Raw genomic sequence first — 17,798 nt, forward strand, 5'->3', positions numbered from 1 at the left:
TTACATCAACACCATTATCCCAGAAACAGATCCACAAATGATGCTCTCTCTATTGCACTCCACACTGCCCTTTCCCACCTGGACAAAAGGAACACCTATGTGAGAATGCTGGTCATTGACTACAGCTCAGCGTTCAACACCATAGCACCCTCAAAGCTCATCAATAAGCTAAGGACCCTGGGACTAAACTCCTCCCTCTGCAACTGGATACTGGACTTCCTGACGGGCTGCCCCAGGTGGTAAGGGTAGGTAACAACACATCCGCCATGCTGATCCTCAACACAGGGGCACCTCAGGGGTGCATGCTCAGTCCCCTCCTGTGAACTCCCTGTTCACTCATGACTGCACGGCCAACCACGACTCCACCATCATTAAATTTGCCGATGACACAACAGTGGTAGGCCTGATCACCAACAATAACGAGACACCCTATAGGGAGGAGGTCAGAGACCTGGCCCTGTGGTGCCAGGACAACAACCTCTCCGTCAATGTGATCAAGACAAAGGAGGTGCTTGTGGACTACAGGAAAAAGAGGACCGAGCACGCCCCCATTCTCATCGACGGGGCTACAGTGGAGCAGGTTGAGCGCTTCAAGTTCCTTGGTGTCCACATCACCAACAAACTAACATGGTCCAAGCACACCAAGACAGTCATGAAGAGCGCACGACAAAACCTATTCCCCTCAGGAGACTGAAAAGATTTGTCATGGGTCCTCAGATCCTCAAAAGGTTCTAAAGCTGCACCAGAGAGCATCCTGACTGGTTGCATCACTGCCTGGTATGGAAATTGCTCAGCTTCCGATCGCAAGGCACTACAGAGGGTGGTGCGAATGGCCCAGTACATCACTGGGGACAAGCTTCCTGCCATCCAGGACCTCTATACCAGGAATTGTAAAAGACCCCAGACACCCTAGTCATAGACTGTTCTCTTTGCTACCTCACTGCAAGCGGTACCAGAGCGCCAAGTCTAGGTCCAAGAGGATTCTAAACAGCTTCTACCCCCAAGCCATAAGACTCCTGAACATCTACTCAAATGGCTACCCAGACTATTTGCATTACACCCCCCCCCCCCCCTTACACCGCTGCTACTCTCTGTTGTCATCATCTATGCATAGTCACTTCAACTAACCTGTGCACCCGCACATTGACTCTGTAACGGTACCCCCATGTATATAATCTCACTATTGTGTTTTTTCTGCTGCTCTTTAATTACTTGTTACTTTTCTCTCTTATTCTTGTCCGTATTTTTTGAAACTGCATTGTTGGTTGGTGGCTCGTAAGTAAGCATTCTACTGTAAGGTCTACACCTGTTGTGTTCGGTGCATGTGACTAATAAAATTTGATAACACAAGATGATAATCACTAGGATATACGTTTGCTATGAAACGAAATAATTGTACTACTGGTAGAACATATTCCCCGTTTGTTTACTTTCCTATTTTGTTGTGTGTATGTTAGTACACTGGCTTACTAAATCGTTTCAATGACAGCTATGACTTCCTGTCACATGACCAGTGAGGGTAATTAAGTGCCTGTTGTACAATGCAAAAGAGAAAGGAGTGTTTATTGGAAGATTTGCACAGTGGAGTGTCATTTTCATCCTCTATTGGTTCACAACCACACACATAACATGATGTGTATTATGACAGAGCATACAGAAATATTACTCAAGTAAATAAAACAAACACATGAGCCCGATGTGAACTAACCTGGTCCCAGAACTGTTTGTGCTGTCTCGCCAACTCCTGTAGTCATTGTCGACAATACAGCCTTAAGCAGATCTGGGACCAGACTATATGTGAACAGTACCCAAGGCTGCAAAAGGGATGAGGTATAAACTGCTGATAAATGCAATTTTTTTTAAATGTATCATAGTGAACTATTATTTGTCAGTTCCGTCCAACAGTCGAGCATCGTATGCCCTTTCTTTCCCATCTTCCAATAGAAACACAGCAGCTGCTGCTACATTAGTCTAGTAGGTTCTACTGGCTTGGATTACATCATTCACAGTAAAAAAAAAAAATCATTATAACGTTTTAAAGTTCTGTGCCTCGTGACACTCATAGAACTGCTATGGTTTTAATGGTATCATATTATGTTCGTTCTGCTTGGAACACATTGAGGTAACACTTAACTTGAACTCTGTTATAAGCTGTCATTGGAGTTTATAACCCTTTGTGACAAATGATACTGCATGTTGCTGCATTCACCTAAGACAACTTAAGTTGGAGAGCACAAATTAAGTGTTACCTTCTAAGGTTGAAAAAAATGATTACAAAAATCGCCCAAAAAGAGATTAACAACATATATGATAGTAATGTTTTTAAGCTACCTCCAACTCACGTCCTTCACATAATTTGTAAGAAAAAGCGCTTCATATCAAAACCAACATTATTTGGAAATTGACCAATCTGTTTTTCTTTATATGTCAATATAGGCGCTGTACAGCACAATTCAATACAACTTATCCAATCGCAATGAACCAGTGCAATTTTGTAAACAGTATAGCGCATATACAATTATATTGATAATACCAATGGTCTGATTGTAGAGTAATCGCTTCCTATGATGGTAATGTATAAAGCCAATGTATAAAGCCATACATGTACAAATGTATAAGTATCAATAATGGAGTATCACATTTGATATGACATGATTAGCAGCTGTAACTACCTGATGAAACAATCCCTAATGGATTCACAATGCGAGTGCTTCAATGAACACAGCAACCGTAAATGATCTGGCAATCTACTTGGTAACATTTATTGAGGGTGTACACACATACACACAATGTATACTGATGTGCCATTTTGCAAAATGTACCAAATTAACATAGACCTTTGTGCCAGATGTCATAAGGATTCGTGAGTAGGCTATGATTGATTCCGCATGTCTTAAGTTCTGAAGTGATACACCTTCAAATACTGTCACCATCGATGCTCTTTCAAAAAATCCGGTGACATGTCTTACTGCAGTATGGATGTTTTATACAGATGATCTCCATTCATCCTATATCACCTGCCATCTAACTGAAGCAGCATCTAAAGAGTTGTAGGGTGCATCTCAATTGTGTTTCCTTGTTCCCTCTTCCTTCTCAAAACCCATTGGAAGAGAAGGTCCGAGGGGAGGAACCTCTGACCTTGTCCTCCAATGTGTTTTGAGAAGGCGAGGGGAGAGGATGCAAGGGAACAAGGAAACACTATTTAGATTCACCCACAGCACAACTTCACTATAACAGCTCACCTTATTCTCAGCCCCTCTGTGATATACACAGTTAGTCACGGAGCTACACTTCACTACATCCTCCCACTCAGCTTAGGGTACTGCTGTTGATTCTAGTAAGGCTATGGTCTATGGAGTTTTAGTAAGAATGCCCTTTGGGTGTAGTGGTGATGCCCCATCGGCCAATCAGACATCCCCGTCCTCGATGCGGACCAGCTGCCTCTCCAGCAGCTCGATCCTCTGGCCCTGGGCCAAGACCACCGAACGGAGGGCCCTCACCTCCGCTAGCACCTCACTCAGCACCTCCTCCTGGAGCAGGGGAGATGGAGGTGAAGAGGGAGAATGCAGTCACACACATGATGACATCCTAAATCGTCACTTTTCTGGCACTTCTACCTCCATACTCATACTTACTTCTCTAAGGGAGACAACCTAAACTTGAGCAATAAGAAACTCTCGTTACAAAATGTTTTGCTAAATCCCAAATCAATTCGTCACATACACATGGTTAGCAGATGTTATTGCGAGTGTAGCGAAATGCTTCTAGTTCCGAAAGTGCAGCAATATCTAACAATTCCACAACAACTACCTAATACACAAACATCTAAGGAATGGAATAAGAATATGTACATATAAATACACGGATGAGCGGCATAGGCAAGATGCAATAGATGGTATAAAATACAGTATATACATATGGGATGAGTAATGCAAGATATGTAAATATTATTAAAGTGGCATTATTAAAGTGACTAGTGATCCGTTTATTAAAGTGGCTACAGTGTGTCCTGGTGAATACACCCCTGCTATGCTTACTACCATACCCACGTATAACCAAACTCCATTCTCACCTCTCTTCTCGCCCTATCGGATGCTCCTTCTCCTTCTGCTCGAGTGACCCTCTGCTGCACCACCCCCTCACTCTCCATTTCACTGGCGGTGGCGGTTGCCGTGGGCGAGGCGGCCTGCCGGGGGACTGTGGAAGAATCTGTCCCGGAGACCTGCGACAGCAGCTTGGGCTTGTTCCTGAGCTTGTCCCGGTGCTTGGAGGGGGTGCCAGCATAGCCCCCGCTCAGAGAGACTAGCAGGGGCGCCGCGTCCTGCCCAGCGATCCAATCCTCGGCCAGGAGTGAGGGCTCCACACCGGCAGTGTCCGGGTACAGGTCCCCCTGGAACAGGTCTGACTGAGGAGGCAAGAGAGAGGGGAGGGGGAGATGGAGGTTTGAGTAAAACTCTCTGTTCCAATATCCACATTGACATGCCACTTAGTAGAACGTCATGTTTTGGGCATGGATTCTAAGTGGGATGCTAGTATGGCTATTGGAATACGGCCTTAGTCCAAAAATGTGTTACTTCAAATGGCTTTGTTTCGAAATGCATGGCTTACCTTCCGTGGTACCGTCATAGAAATGGGCTCTACTTTCCTCTCATGCAATTTGTAGAACCTGCAATATGAGAAAGAGAGGAGACATAGATTAAATCAAAGAAAGAGAGAGAGTGAATGAATGAATGAAAAAGTGACAATGAAAGACGAGATAGAAATTCATTACAGTGGGAGGGAATGAAAGGGGGAATGTAGGAGGGAGAGAGGGGTGAAAGAGAAAACAAAGGAAGCAAATACACAGAGGAAGAATTCAACTAACAACCATGAGGACGTGCTGAAAAATCTGTTCACCTGGCGATCTCACACTTGTTGACGTCCACGCCCCTCTTGCTGAGAAATCCTGCTCCTCGCTGGGGCTCTTTGCTGCTGTACAGGCTGAGGAAATGGACGTAAGGCGACTCGTCCGTCACCTCAAAGTACCGGATGGTGCAGTCCCCCTGAGAGTGATCAACAGAAACGGGACTGAACCAAACATCCAGAGGGGGATTTTCTAATCTGATCATATTCCGCCAGCAGAATTTGTTGAAAGTGTTGTAGGAAATGGTTGTACTGTACCTTTCCACACAGGTAGACCATGTTAGTGTCAGGATCGTAGTAGGGAAGGAGAACACCATTACTGGTGTCCATCTCCTGCACTGCCATTGGCTCAGACATATCATTCTGCAACACAAATACCAAATACTGTTCATTGACTACAGCATTCGAATCCTATTGTTCCCTCGAGGATTGGCAACAACACTTCCTCCACACTGACTTAACACAGGTGCCCCCCGGGGGTGTGTCCTCACTCTCCGTTTACCCACGACTGTGTGCCTTTGCACGATACCAACTCCATCATCAAGTTTGCTGACGACACCACGGTGGTAGGCCTGATACCAACAACGAGTCAACCTATCAGGAGGTAAAATAACTAGCATTGTGGTGCCAGGACATTAACCTCTCACTCAACGTCAACAAAACAAAGGAGTTGATTGTTGACTTCAGGAAGCAGAGGAGGGAACAAGCCACCAAACAACATCAACGTGAGTGCAGTAGAAACAGTCAGCATTTTTAAGTTCCTTGACATGGACCAACACCACCCCGGGTTCTCTCCAAATACTACCGCTGCACCATCGAGAGCGTTTTGACCGGTTGCATCACGGCCTGGTACAGGAATTGCTCTGTCCACGACCGCAAGGCCCTCCAGCAGGGGGTGAAGAGGACCTAATACATCACTGGGGCAGTGTTCCCAGCCATCCAGGACATCTAGTTGAAATGGTGCCTGAGGAAGTCCTGCAGCATCAAGGACCCCACACACCCCAGCCACATGGTGTTCACTCCCTTACCGTCAAGCAGACTGTATCTGAGCATGAGGTCTGAGTGCAATCACTTACTCATTCACACACACTTGCTGCTACCACTTATTTACTATTGCTAATACTGCAAAATTAAAAGTCCCCCCCACTACCCCTTCCCTGATACATGTGTAAAAATTGGAACATAAATTGTTCCTTCCTGTATTATACTTACGCTAAAATGTTTATTCTATTGTACTGAAACATTTACTTTATGTATGTATTCTTATCTTTAATTATTTATTATTGTCGTTGCATTGTCGAGATTGTTGGACTGTGTATACCATCTGTATGTATCCCTTACGACTAATAAAACTTAAAACTATGAGCTTGCATTTGAATCTACTCGACCTCATGCTGATAATGTACGTCACTGCTGTGCCTGGCTGAACATGTAGCAGCTGAACCAGTTGATCTGGCTACCTTTCCAAGGCACTATGAAGATTCCACTGTCTACAGTTAGTGTTTACTTAGCTCCCACTACTTGGTCAGTGTGTGTAGTGAACCCCTAGGTGCTGCGGCAAGGGAAAATAAACAGGGCTGACCTGAACGGTACTGTTATGACACCGCAGCACAACACTCACCTCCACCATACACTCCCATAAGACTCAAGGTCATGTACACTGTGTACAAAACATTGAACACATTTCCATGACATAGACTGACCAGGTGAAAGCTATGATCCCTATTGATGTCTCTTCAAAATCAGTGTAGAAGGGGAGGAGACCGGTTAAAGAAGGATTTCCAGGCCTTGAGACAATTGAGACATGGATTGTGTATTGTCTTGCCCTTCAGAGGGTGAACGGGCAAGACAAAATATTTAAGTGTCCTTGAACAGAGTATGGTAGTAGGTGCTAGGTGCACCGGTTTGTGTCAAGAGCTGCAACACTGCTGGGTTTTTCCAAACTCCAGTTTCCTGTGTATCAAGAATGATCCACCACCCAAAGGACATCCAGCCAACTTGACAACTGTGGGAAGCATTGGAGTCAACATGGGGCAGCATCCCTGTGGAACGCCTTCGACACCTTGTGTCAAAACAGTCCATGCACCAATTTAGGCTCTTCTGAGACCAAAGGGGGGGGTGGGGGGGGGTTGCGCAACTCAATATTAGGGAAGTGTTCCTAATGTTTGGTATACTCAGTGTATATGAAATGTGCCCATCCAGCCACCGTACCGTATCCCACAAGGCCAGCTGCCTTTCACTCATGCGGCTGAATCCCGTGGTCAGGATCTTCCCGTCGGAGAGGAACACGGCCCTCATGGGCCTGGTGCCATCGTGGACCTTCTCTTTCACCTGAGACACACAGCAACAGGTGGTAGGTAGAGTCAATGTCAAAAGCCACTAGTACAGAAGGTAGAGTTCATACAAACTTATACAATACACAGTATTTGGGGGATTTGGCTGAATCCAATTTTCTTTGATAAGAAGGATATTTTCTTAAGCAGTGGAGAGTTTGTGTGTTACAGTCCACTTTGTGTTGGTTACTTTCCCCTTGAAGGATAATAAAGTTGTATTGCTTGTTATTGGTACTTAAAGACCAGAGGAAAAGGTGAAGCGAGAGGGACAGCTGGGTTGAAAAAAATCTGTCTTCTCCAGAAAGATTTATTTAATTTATTTCGCTCACCAAGCGAGGAGTTTTGGTATGGAAGTCAATGAGAGTGTCATATTTGGTCAATAACAAAAAAATGTAATGGCTTATTTGCTACGTGAGGTTTATTTGATCTAATTGAAGTTTCATAATACTTAGGTTGTTACGAGCGTACTGATATAAGTAGGACCCGTGACATCCCGGCAAATTATTTTTTCTTTTTCTATCAGAATTGTCTTGAGATGGCGATGCATATTCATGACATGTGGCTAGTAGCATAGCATCTCTGTCCAATGAATACAGGCCGGTTGACATTAACACCCCAAATTCTAATATTCAAAAAAGGATTAAATTAAACTAAATGCATCCATCAATCCAAAGAGAGGAATAGGCAGGAGCTCGACAGCCCACCGTTCCGCTCTGTGGACAACAAATCCCGTTTTTAAAATGGAGATTTACAGTTGAATTCAGACGTTTACATAAACTTAGGTTGGAGTTATTAAAAAAAACTCATTTTTCAACCACTCCACAAATTTCTTGTTATTAACAAACTATAGTTTTGGCAAGTCGGTTAAGACATTACTTTGTGCATGACAAGTAATTTTCCCAACAACTGTTTACAGACAGATTATTTCACTTATAATTCACTGTATCACAATTCCAGTGGGTCAGAAGTTTATATACATTAAGCTGACAGTGCCTTTAAACAGCTTGGAAAAATCCAGAAAGTGATGTCATGGCTTTAGAAGCTTATGATAGGCTAATTGACATCATTTGAGTCAATAGGAGGTGTACCTGTGGCTGTATTTCAAGGCCTAATCTTCAAACTCAGTGCCTCTTTGCTTGACATCATGGGAAAATGAAAAGAAATCAGCTAAGACCTCAGAAAAAAATTTGTAGACCTCCACAAGTCTGGTTGATCCTTGGGAGCAATTTCCAAACGCCTGAAGGTACTATGTTCATTTGTACAAACAATAGTACGCAAGTATAAACACCATGGGACCACACTGCCGTCATACCTCTCAGGAAGGAGATGCGTTCTGTCTCCTAGAGATGAACGTACTTTGGTGCGAAAAGTGCAAATCAATCCCAGAACAGCAAAGGACCTTGTGAAGATGCTGGAGGAAACAGGTACAAAAGTACCAATATCCACAGTAAAACGAGTCCTATATCGACATAACCTGAAAGGCCGCTCAGCAAGGAAGTACGGAAAAAAAAAAAAAATTATGAAATGTATTCACTACTGTAAGTCGCTCTGGATAAGAGCGTCTGCTAATGTCTAAAATGAAAATGTAAAAGACCAAGAAGCCACTGCTCCAAAACCACCATAAAAAAAAAGCCAGACTACGGTTTGCAACTGCACATGGGGACAAAGACTGTACTTCTTGGAGAAATATCCTCTGGTCTGATGAAACAAAAATCTAACTGTTTGGCCATAATGACCATCGTTATGTTTGGAGGAAAAAGGGGGACGCTTGCAAGCCGAAGAACACCATCCCAACCGTGAAGCATGGGAGTGGCAGCATCATGTTGTGGGGGTGCTTTGCTGCAGGAGGGACTGGTGCACTTCACAAAATAGATGGCATCATGAGGAAGAAAAATTATGTTGATATATTGAAGCAACATCTCAAGACATCAGTCAGGAAGTTAAACCTTAGTCGCAAATGGGTCTTCCAAATGGACATTGACCCCAAGCATACTTCCAAAGTTGTGGCAAAATGGCTTAAGGACAACAAAGTCAAGGTATTGGAGTGGCCATCACAAAGCCCTAACCTCAACCTGTAGGTCATTTGTGTGCAGAACTGAAAAAGTTTGTGCAAGCAAGGAGGCCTACAAATCTGACTCAGTTACACCAGCTCTGTCAGGAGGAATGGGCCAAAATTCACCCAACTTATTGTGGTAAGCTTGTGGAAGTCAACCCGAAACATTTGTCCCAAGTTAAACAATTTAAAAAGGCAATGCTACCAAATACTAATTGAGTGTATGTAAACGTCTGACCCACTGGGAATATGATAAAAGAAAAGCTGAAATAAATCATTCTCTATACTATTATTCTGACATTTCAGTCTTAAAATAAAGTGGCGTTACTAACTGACCTAAAACAGGGAATTTTTACTAGGATTAAATGTCAGGAATTGTGAAAAACTGAGTTTAAAAGGTATTTGGCTAAGGTGCATGTAAACTTCTGACTTCAACTGTAGATATCTCGTCATTATATCCAAATCTCTTATGACTTCTTTCCATTCATTTGCATGGGTGTGTCATACGACATAGGACAGACAGGACTCACCTTGAGGACGGTGCCCCGTCGTGGGTCGATGACACGCAACGCCTTGTCCTTGCACACGGTGCAGATGGCACTGCCCTCCCGGTTCCAGCTCACGCTGTAGATCAGGTCGGGGTGGGCATCGGCTATCTGGTAGACCAGCTCCCCGGTGCCCACGTCCCACACACACACCAGGTTATCACAGCCTGAGAGAGAGAGAGTAGACAGAGGGGAGAGAGCCACACATACACACAAAGAGAGAGATACATACAGAGAGAGACAAAGACACAGAGAGAGCGAGAGAGAGACAAGAAAGGAGAAAAGCGATGCAACATTCAAAACAGGTGTTTACAGAAGAGGGTTAAACATGCACACTACCAATCTCAGTTTACCAAGACGTCAACCACAATAAAAGTGCAGAAGTAAAATTGTGTGTAGGAGTTCTGTACTTGTAGACAACTAAAACCTAAATACAAATGTCATATGGATACAATCAAATGTATATGAAAAGCATGCAAATAGTCATAATACAGACATAACACCCTAAGTAATGCAGACAACCAAATTGCTTTCAACATTTAAATCTTAAGCTATAAAAAAATTGAGTCGCAGTAATTTATTGGGTAAATCACCAACGTTTCGGCATCACTGTGCTTTCTTCAGGGTCACCTGAAAAAGAGTTTGTGTGTGTGTGTGTGTGTGTGTGTGTGATATACAGTGGGGAGAACAAGTATTTGATAACCTGCAAAATCGGCAGTGTTTCCTACTTACAAAGCATGTAGAGGTCTGTAATTTTTATCAAAGGTACACTTCAACTGTGAGAGACGGAATCTAAAACAATAATCCTGAAAAATCACATTGTATGATTTTTAAGTAAATAATTTGCATTTTATTGCATGACAAGTATTTGATACATCAGAAAAGCAGAACTTAATATTTGGTAGAGAAACCTTGGTTTGCAATTACAGAGATCATACGTTTCCTGTAGTTCTTGACCAGGTTTGCACACACTGCAGCAGGGATTTTGGCCCACTCCTCCATACAGACCTTCTCCAGATCCTTCAGGTTTCGGGGCTGTCGCTGGGCAATACGGACTTTCAGCTCCCTCCAAAGATTTTCTATTGGGTTCAGGTCTGGAGGCTGGCTAGGCCACTCCAGGACCTTGAGATGCTTCTTACGGAGCCACTCCTTAGTTGCCCTGGCTGTGTGTTTCGTGTCATTGTCATGCTGGAAGACCCGGCCACGACCCATCTTCAATGCTCTTACTGAGGGAAGGAGGTTGTTGGCCAAGATCTCGCGATACATGGCCCCAATCCATCCTCCCCTTAATACGGTGCAGTCGTCCTGTCCCCTTTGCAGAAAAGCATCCCCAAAGAATGATGTTTCCACCTCCATGCTTCACGGTTGGGATGGTGTTCTTGGGGTTGGGGTTGTACTCATCCTTCTTCCTCCAAACATGGCGAGTGGAGTTTAGACCAAAAAGCTCTATTTTTGTCTCATCAGACCACATGACCTTCTCCCATTCCTCCTCTGGATCATCCAGATGGTCATTGGCAAACTTCAGACGGGCCTGGACATGCGCTGGCGTGAGCAGGGGGACCTTGCGTGCGCTGCAGGATTTTAATCCATGACGGCGTAATGTGTTACTAATGGTTTTCTTTGAGACTGTGGTCCCAGCTCTCTTCAGGTCATTGACCAGGTCCTGCCGTGTAGTTCTGGGCTGATCCCTCACCTTCCTCATGATCATTGATGCCCCACGAGGTGAGATCTTGCATGGAGCCCCAGACCAAGGGTGATTGACCGTCATCTTGAACTTCTTCCATTTTCTAATAATTGCGCCGACAGTTGTTGCCTTCTCACCAAGCTGCTTGCCTATTGTCCTGTAGCCCATCCCAGCCTTGTGCAGGTCTACAATTTTATCCCTGATGTCCTTACACAGCTCTCTGGTCTTGGCCATTTTGGAGAGGTTGGAGTCTGTTTGATTGAGTGTGTGGACAGGTGTCTTTTATACAGGTAACGAGTTCAAACATGTGCAATTAATACAGGTAATGAGTGGAGAACAGGAGGGCTTCTTAAAGAAAAACTAACAGGTCTGTGAGAGCCGGAATTCTTACTGGTTGGTAGGTGATCAAATACTTATGTCCTGCAATAAAATGCAAATTAATTACTTAGAAATCATACAATGTGATTTTCTGGATTTTTGTTTTAGATTCCGTCTCTCACAGTTGAAGTGTACCTATGATATAAAATTACAGACCTCTACATGCTTTGTAAGTAGGAAAACCTGCAAAATCGGCAGTGTATCAAATACTTGTTCTCCCCACTGTATGCATGCATGCATGTATACACACATATATATACATACACAGTGAGCACCATAATTCATTGGACAGTGACCATTGTTTTGGTTCTGTACTCTAGCACTGAGTTTGAAAGGACACAATGACAATGAGGGTGAAGTGCAGACTGTCAGCTTTAATTTGAGGGTATTTTCATACATATCGGACAAACCTTTTAGAAATTATAGAAGCTTTTGTACATAGTCCCTCCCATTTTCGGGCATCAAAAAACGTTGGACAGTTTAACATAATGTAGAATAAAGTAATCATTGTTAATATTTGGTCGCATATCCTTTGCATGCAATGACTGCTTGAAGTCTGCGATGCATCGACATCACCAGACGCTGGGTATCTTCCCTGGTGATGCTCTGCCAGGCCTGTACTGCAGGCATCTTCAGTTCTTGCTTGTTTCGGGGACTTATTGCCTTCAGTCTCCTCTTCAGCATGTAAAATGCATGTTCAATTGGATTCTGTTCCGGTGATTTACTCAGCCAGTCAAGGATTTTCCACTTTTTGGCTATCAAAAAACCCCTTCGTTGCTCTAGCAGTATGTTTAGGGTCATTGTCTTGTTGCGTGATGAAGTGCCATCCAATGAGTTTGAGGCATTTGGTTTTATCTGAGCAGATACAATATTTCTGTAGACTTCAGAATTCATTGTTCTACTTCTGTCTGCAGTCACATCATCGATGAAGACAAGTGAGCCTGTTCCACTGGCAGCTATACAGGCCCAAGCCATAACACCCCCTCCAACATGTTTCACAGATGAGGTGGTATGCTTTGGATCATGGGATCATGGGCATGTATGGCTGCCATGGGCATTTTTTCTCTGCACTTTCCTCTTTCCATCACTCTGGTACATGATAATCTTTGTCTCATCTGTCCACAATACTTTTTCCAGAACTCTTGGGGCTCTTTTAGGTGCTTTTTAGCTAACTGTAATCTCGCCTTTCTGTTCTTCAGGCTTATCAGTGGTTTGCATCTTGTAGTGTAACCTCTGTAGTCCTGCTGGTGTAGTCTTCTATGTATGGTAGACTTTGAAACATCTACACATGCATCCAGGAGAGTGTTTTGATCTGTTGGGATGTTGTCAGGGGGTTTTCTTCACCATAGAGAGAATTCTCCGGAGAATTCTCCACTACAGTGATTTTCCTCAGTCTACCGGGTCTTTTGACATAATTGAGTTCACCGGTTGTTTTTTTCTTGTTAATGATGAACCAAACTGTTGACTTGGGTATGTCCAGGGTTTTTGCAATGTTCCTGATTGATTGATTTTCAGCCTTATGACGGCCAGCTTCATTTACATCGACACTGCTGTCTTCCTCATGTCGTCACACCCCAACAACAACCTCCAAAGGCAATAAAGTCTAGAATCAATACTATTCATCAACAGCTCTCCTACATTCACTAACGACACAAATGAATACACCTGCCTAACGACACATCTGTGAAGCCAATTCAACAAATACTTGTAGTACCTTAAAATGGGGGGACTGTGTACAAAAGGTGCTGTCATTTCTAAACGGTTCAGCCGATACATATGAAAATACCCTCAAATTAAAGCTGACAGTCTGCACTTCACCCCCATTGTATCCTTTCAAACTCAAAGTGCTAGTTTATCCGCCATTAGTCAGCACCTCTACATAAAATAATTCTCTCTGGGTGTGCGCTAGCTCATGTTTGTTTTTATTCGAACATTTGAAACCTTCCCACGACCTCTTAAACTGTTTAGTGTCATGTTAACCTTAACCACAGTCTCCTTTAAAACTCGCAAACCACATCAAATGTATTTATAAAGCCCTTTTTACGTCAGCAGATGTCACAAAGTGCTTATACAGAAACCCAGCCTAAAATACCAAACAGCAAGCTATGCAGAAGTAGAAGCACGGTGGCTAGGAAAAACTCCCTAAAAAGGCAGGAACCTTGGAAGAAACCTAGAGAAGAACCAGGCTCTGAGGGGTGGCCAGTCTTCTTTTGGCTGTGCCGGGTAGAGATTATAAGAGTACATGGCCATTAAGGCCAGATCGTTCTTCAAGATGTTCAAACGTTCATAGATGACCAGCAGAGTCAAATAATAATCACATGCTGTTAATTGCAAGGGAAGGAAACTCAATTCCTAGCTTGTATAATGAATTTGGAATTGAACTGTTTGTCATGTAACACCTCTCCAGTACATTTAGATCTGTCCTTAGACTCTCCCCATTTACATTGACTGCTACATGTTAGCCTTCTCTGGCAATCACACAGGGTCCAATGTTCGACACATGGGTGGCTAACTAGCTAGCTACATGCTACCCTGACTCGTGACCAAACTGTGTCCTAACACTATCATTATGTCTACATTTCCAGGTGTGAGCGAGACTACATGCAACACTTCCCTCTTAAAACACTCAGTTCTTCTTTCTCAGAAAAATCCTAACATAAGAGGTCTCACATTATCATGGACCTGGGGATCCAATTGTGCCCCTACCATGTCTACCTTTCCTTGCCTTTTACCAATCACATTCATTGATACAAGAGGCATCGCTAGTGGGTTGGATAGTCCAAAGACAGACTACTTGAGGTGCAGACATTGTCCTCTGCCATGTGTTGTCCTCTCAGACGGCCATGGCATTATGATCACACTATCCGACGTGAGACAACGAGGTGCAGATAGGTGAGATTACCTGCAGTTAGGAGGATGTTGAAGGCTGTCGGGTGCCAGGCCAGGATCCCCACTCGTTTGCTGTGGCCCTCCAGTGTCACTACAGGCTCTGTCATTGGCCCAGTCAGCCCTCCATCAGGGACCTCCCAAACCTGTCATAGACAATACAACCAATGACAACACTTTGTAACAGGAGTAGAGCATACAACTGAACCTTTGTTTCAATTCTACAGGCCTAACCAATGACAGCATCTGCAGCATTCTCAACACAGATATTCCCTCTGGATAGTAGAACATATATCACAAGGCCAACATAATGCCATCATATAATAGGACATCTGCTATGTCTCCTTAATGAACACATAACTATCATCCAGCAATCCGCCTAAATCTAAGCAAAGATCTGGACAAGGGTTGAAAGTGTCATCACAGACTACTGTGATCTGCTTATGCTGCTTTTTTAGAGGGCAGCTACGTTCCCATCACTCACCTTTACGGTGCAGTCCTCCGAGGCACTGGCGATGATGTTGTCGTCATGAGGACACCACTGGACGTCCAGCACCGGGGCCGCGTGTCCACACACCGTGGGAGTGGCCTGGTCAATCCTGCCACTCTGTGGGAGAGAAGCAGGTGTAAGGTGGGCCTGGTGACAATTCATCATCAGATAAGTCACAACCTCCAAGGTAGATCTCAATAGTACTTACTCACCAACCGAAAAGCACTGTTTTACATGAAAATCAGTGGGTCAGGAAGACTGAGTTGCCGACATATTGCTACAACCCATCCAGTAACGTCAGCCGAGTAAGAGCAATTCCATGGCAACGGAATTACGCGTTCACTTTAAAATGTCAAACAAAAGCCAAGATTTCAAAGTTTAACAAACCATTGAACTCTATGCACAATGACTACTTTGAACAATTTACATGGTCAATAAAAAATAAACAAAAACATTTACTGGAAAAACTGTGCAGATGCAAGTTTGGTAACAGAATTAAGGTAAAATCGCCCTCAGTTTTATTCTAAACTTTGTTGGTGCAGAGTTCTTCAGAGTTCTTCCTCAATGTGTTTTTGTCAAATGTTCTGAGTTCTATGGTTTGTTAAACTTTGAAATCAATGGTTTTTGTTTGGTATATATTTTAAAGTGAAAAATGATTATGCTGAGTCTCAGCATAATACCATTACCATGGAATTGCCCATAAACACCTTTAGGGTATTGAACCGATGCTTATCCTCAATCTGAGAGAGGTTGGATGCTTAAGTGGGCAAGTACAAACCTTGTTGAGTGGCAGGACGAGGAAGGCCCCTCCTCCGCCTGATTCAATGATGACTGCGGTGAATTTGGGGTTCACAGCGCAGAGGGGCCCGTCCCATGTGACGCGGGACACTCGGACATCATCGATGCAGTGCTCAGCCTTCCAAGCCTGGGCGAAAACGTGCCTGAACTTGCTCTGTCTGACCACGCCTCTTCGGAACGACATGACTGACGAGAGAGATATTACTTGTTAACCATAATGCACCCTAAGCAACAACATGACAAATCGATGTGGAGGTTTTTATCCTCAACTTGTAATGATGTAGCTAGCCTATGCAGCCACACCACAGGTGAGAAATGTACCATGGTTCCAATATATCTACCACATCAAATACATATTGAGACACTCGCATGCAAGTAGCGATTAGAATTCATCAGAATTCTGGTGGTGGTAGTTTTGCTTCTTGCGAGTCAGTACTAATAGGCCTACCAGCTACCACGTGCCTATGAGTTCCAAAACTTTTTGAGCCATGTTCTTTTAAGAACATCCTCAAGGAGGCTACAATGTCAAGAGTCAAGCCTATGAAACAAATTGTCTCGTCCTGTCTCTGTGAAACCCCTATCAGCTCAATACGAGCTGATTGGGGTACACAATATGGCACTAACCAATAAATAAATGTATATTCAGTTAGTCAGTAACATTTAATGAGGCTGGGGATAAGTAAGTAAATAATGTGCAACAGCCAAATTCTCCAATAATGTGAGTCAGTCAGTTCTAAGAAGAACATTTGGGGAGGGGTTGGCAGCTAGAGAGAGACAACTACAGAGGGGAGGGGGTGCCACTCAATGCTTTATAGCTGACGATACAGTATCCATCTAAACAAGGGTGTTAACATGTGTTACATCTAACCTAACAATGTAGCCTACAACAACATGATAGTGAGAAATGTTGGCTTGGCTTGCATCCAGATCATTTGAATGTAAGATTGTCACTGGGAGTGGTAGGTGTAGTTAGCAAATACTGTAGATGCACAACGCACATTATTAGCATCAACATTAATGGAAAAGGTGGGTCAGAAAATATCAAAATAAAAGGACACAAAATACAACTAAGAGAATGTAACAAATAGCCTAAAAGTAGCCTGCCCTACTTGGAGAAGCGATTCGACAATGTGAGGTTTTAGGAGATTTTACTTCGACTATACAATAGCAAGGAGTTTTAGTTAAACAAAACTGACATTTTTGTTCAGTTACTCTACCTCGATTTCAGGCAACTTCAATTGGAAAAGATAAAGGCCGAAGACTAGAACGTGACAAGAGGAAGCGAATAGAATAATCCGTCACCAGCAGTAACTTAATCCTTTGCTATGTCTGAGAGACGGCTACACAGCCGACCTACCACAATGGCAGGGAATAATTGTTGTAGATGGATAAACACAAGCGATGATTAGCGCTCAAGAAAAATAAAGACGCGCGGCGCACAATCCTGTTGCAAAATTAATTTCCACCTAGTTGGTTAAAAAATGCGTATCTGTGGTGCAATATTTAAAATGAACAAACATGTAAAACGCGTCAAAACATTGGTAAATGAAAATGTAGACAACAAGGGAATGGTTACCGGGAATTATGGGCGTGCGACGGGAGAGATGCTGACACTTCACACTCTGTGTTGGAATGATTACTGTTTGGAACAGACTTCCAGACTTCCGCCCCTGGCAGGATATAGTGGATGTAGCGTTGTTGTATCCATCGCATTTCTCAACAGTATTCT

The 17,798-nt window shown here is 43.5% G+C and overlaps 1 protein-coding gene across 2 annotated transcripts; it reads right to left on the reverse strand.

Annotated features, from left to right (window-relative positions):
- Nucleotides 1–1,546: 1,546 nt before the first annotated feature.
- LOC106608653 (coronin-1B) lies at nucleotides 1,547–17,798 on the reverse strand. Of its 2 annotated transcripts, none has more exons than XM_014206734.2 (11): nucleotides 17,646–17,798; nucleotides 16,050–16,255; nucleotides 15,266–15,388; nucleotides 14,798–14,927; nucleotides 9,819–10,000; nucleotides 7,114–7,233; nucleotides 5,161–5,265; nucleotides 4,897–5,042; nucleotides 4,609–4,666; nucleotides 4,073–4,405; nucleotides 1,547–3,530 (listed from the first exon to the last, which is right to left on the reverse strand). In XM_014206734.2, the coding sequence occupies exons 2-11, from the start codon at nucleotides 16,251–16,253 to the stop codon at nucleotides 3,408–3,410; spliced, it is 1,524 nt and encodes a 507-aa protein (XP_014062209.1). In that variant the 5' UTR covers nucleotides 16,254–16,255; nucleotides 17,646–17,798; the 3' UTR covers nucleotides 1,547–3,407. The 2 variants fall into 2 exon arrangements, with proteins under 2 accessions (XP_014062209.1, XP_014062210.1); XM_014206735.2 differs by lacking the exon at nucleotides 17,646–17,798 and adding an exon at nucleotides 17,287–17,618.

This window comes from Salmo salar, chromosome ssa07 (genome assembly GCF_905237065.1).
Source record: "Salmo salar chromosome ssa07, Ssal_v3.1, whole genome shotgun sequence".
Taxonomy (NCBI): domain Eukaryota; kingdom Metazoa; phylum Chordata; class Actinopteri; order Salmoniformes; family Salmonidae; genus Salmo; species Salmo salar.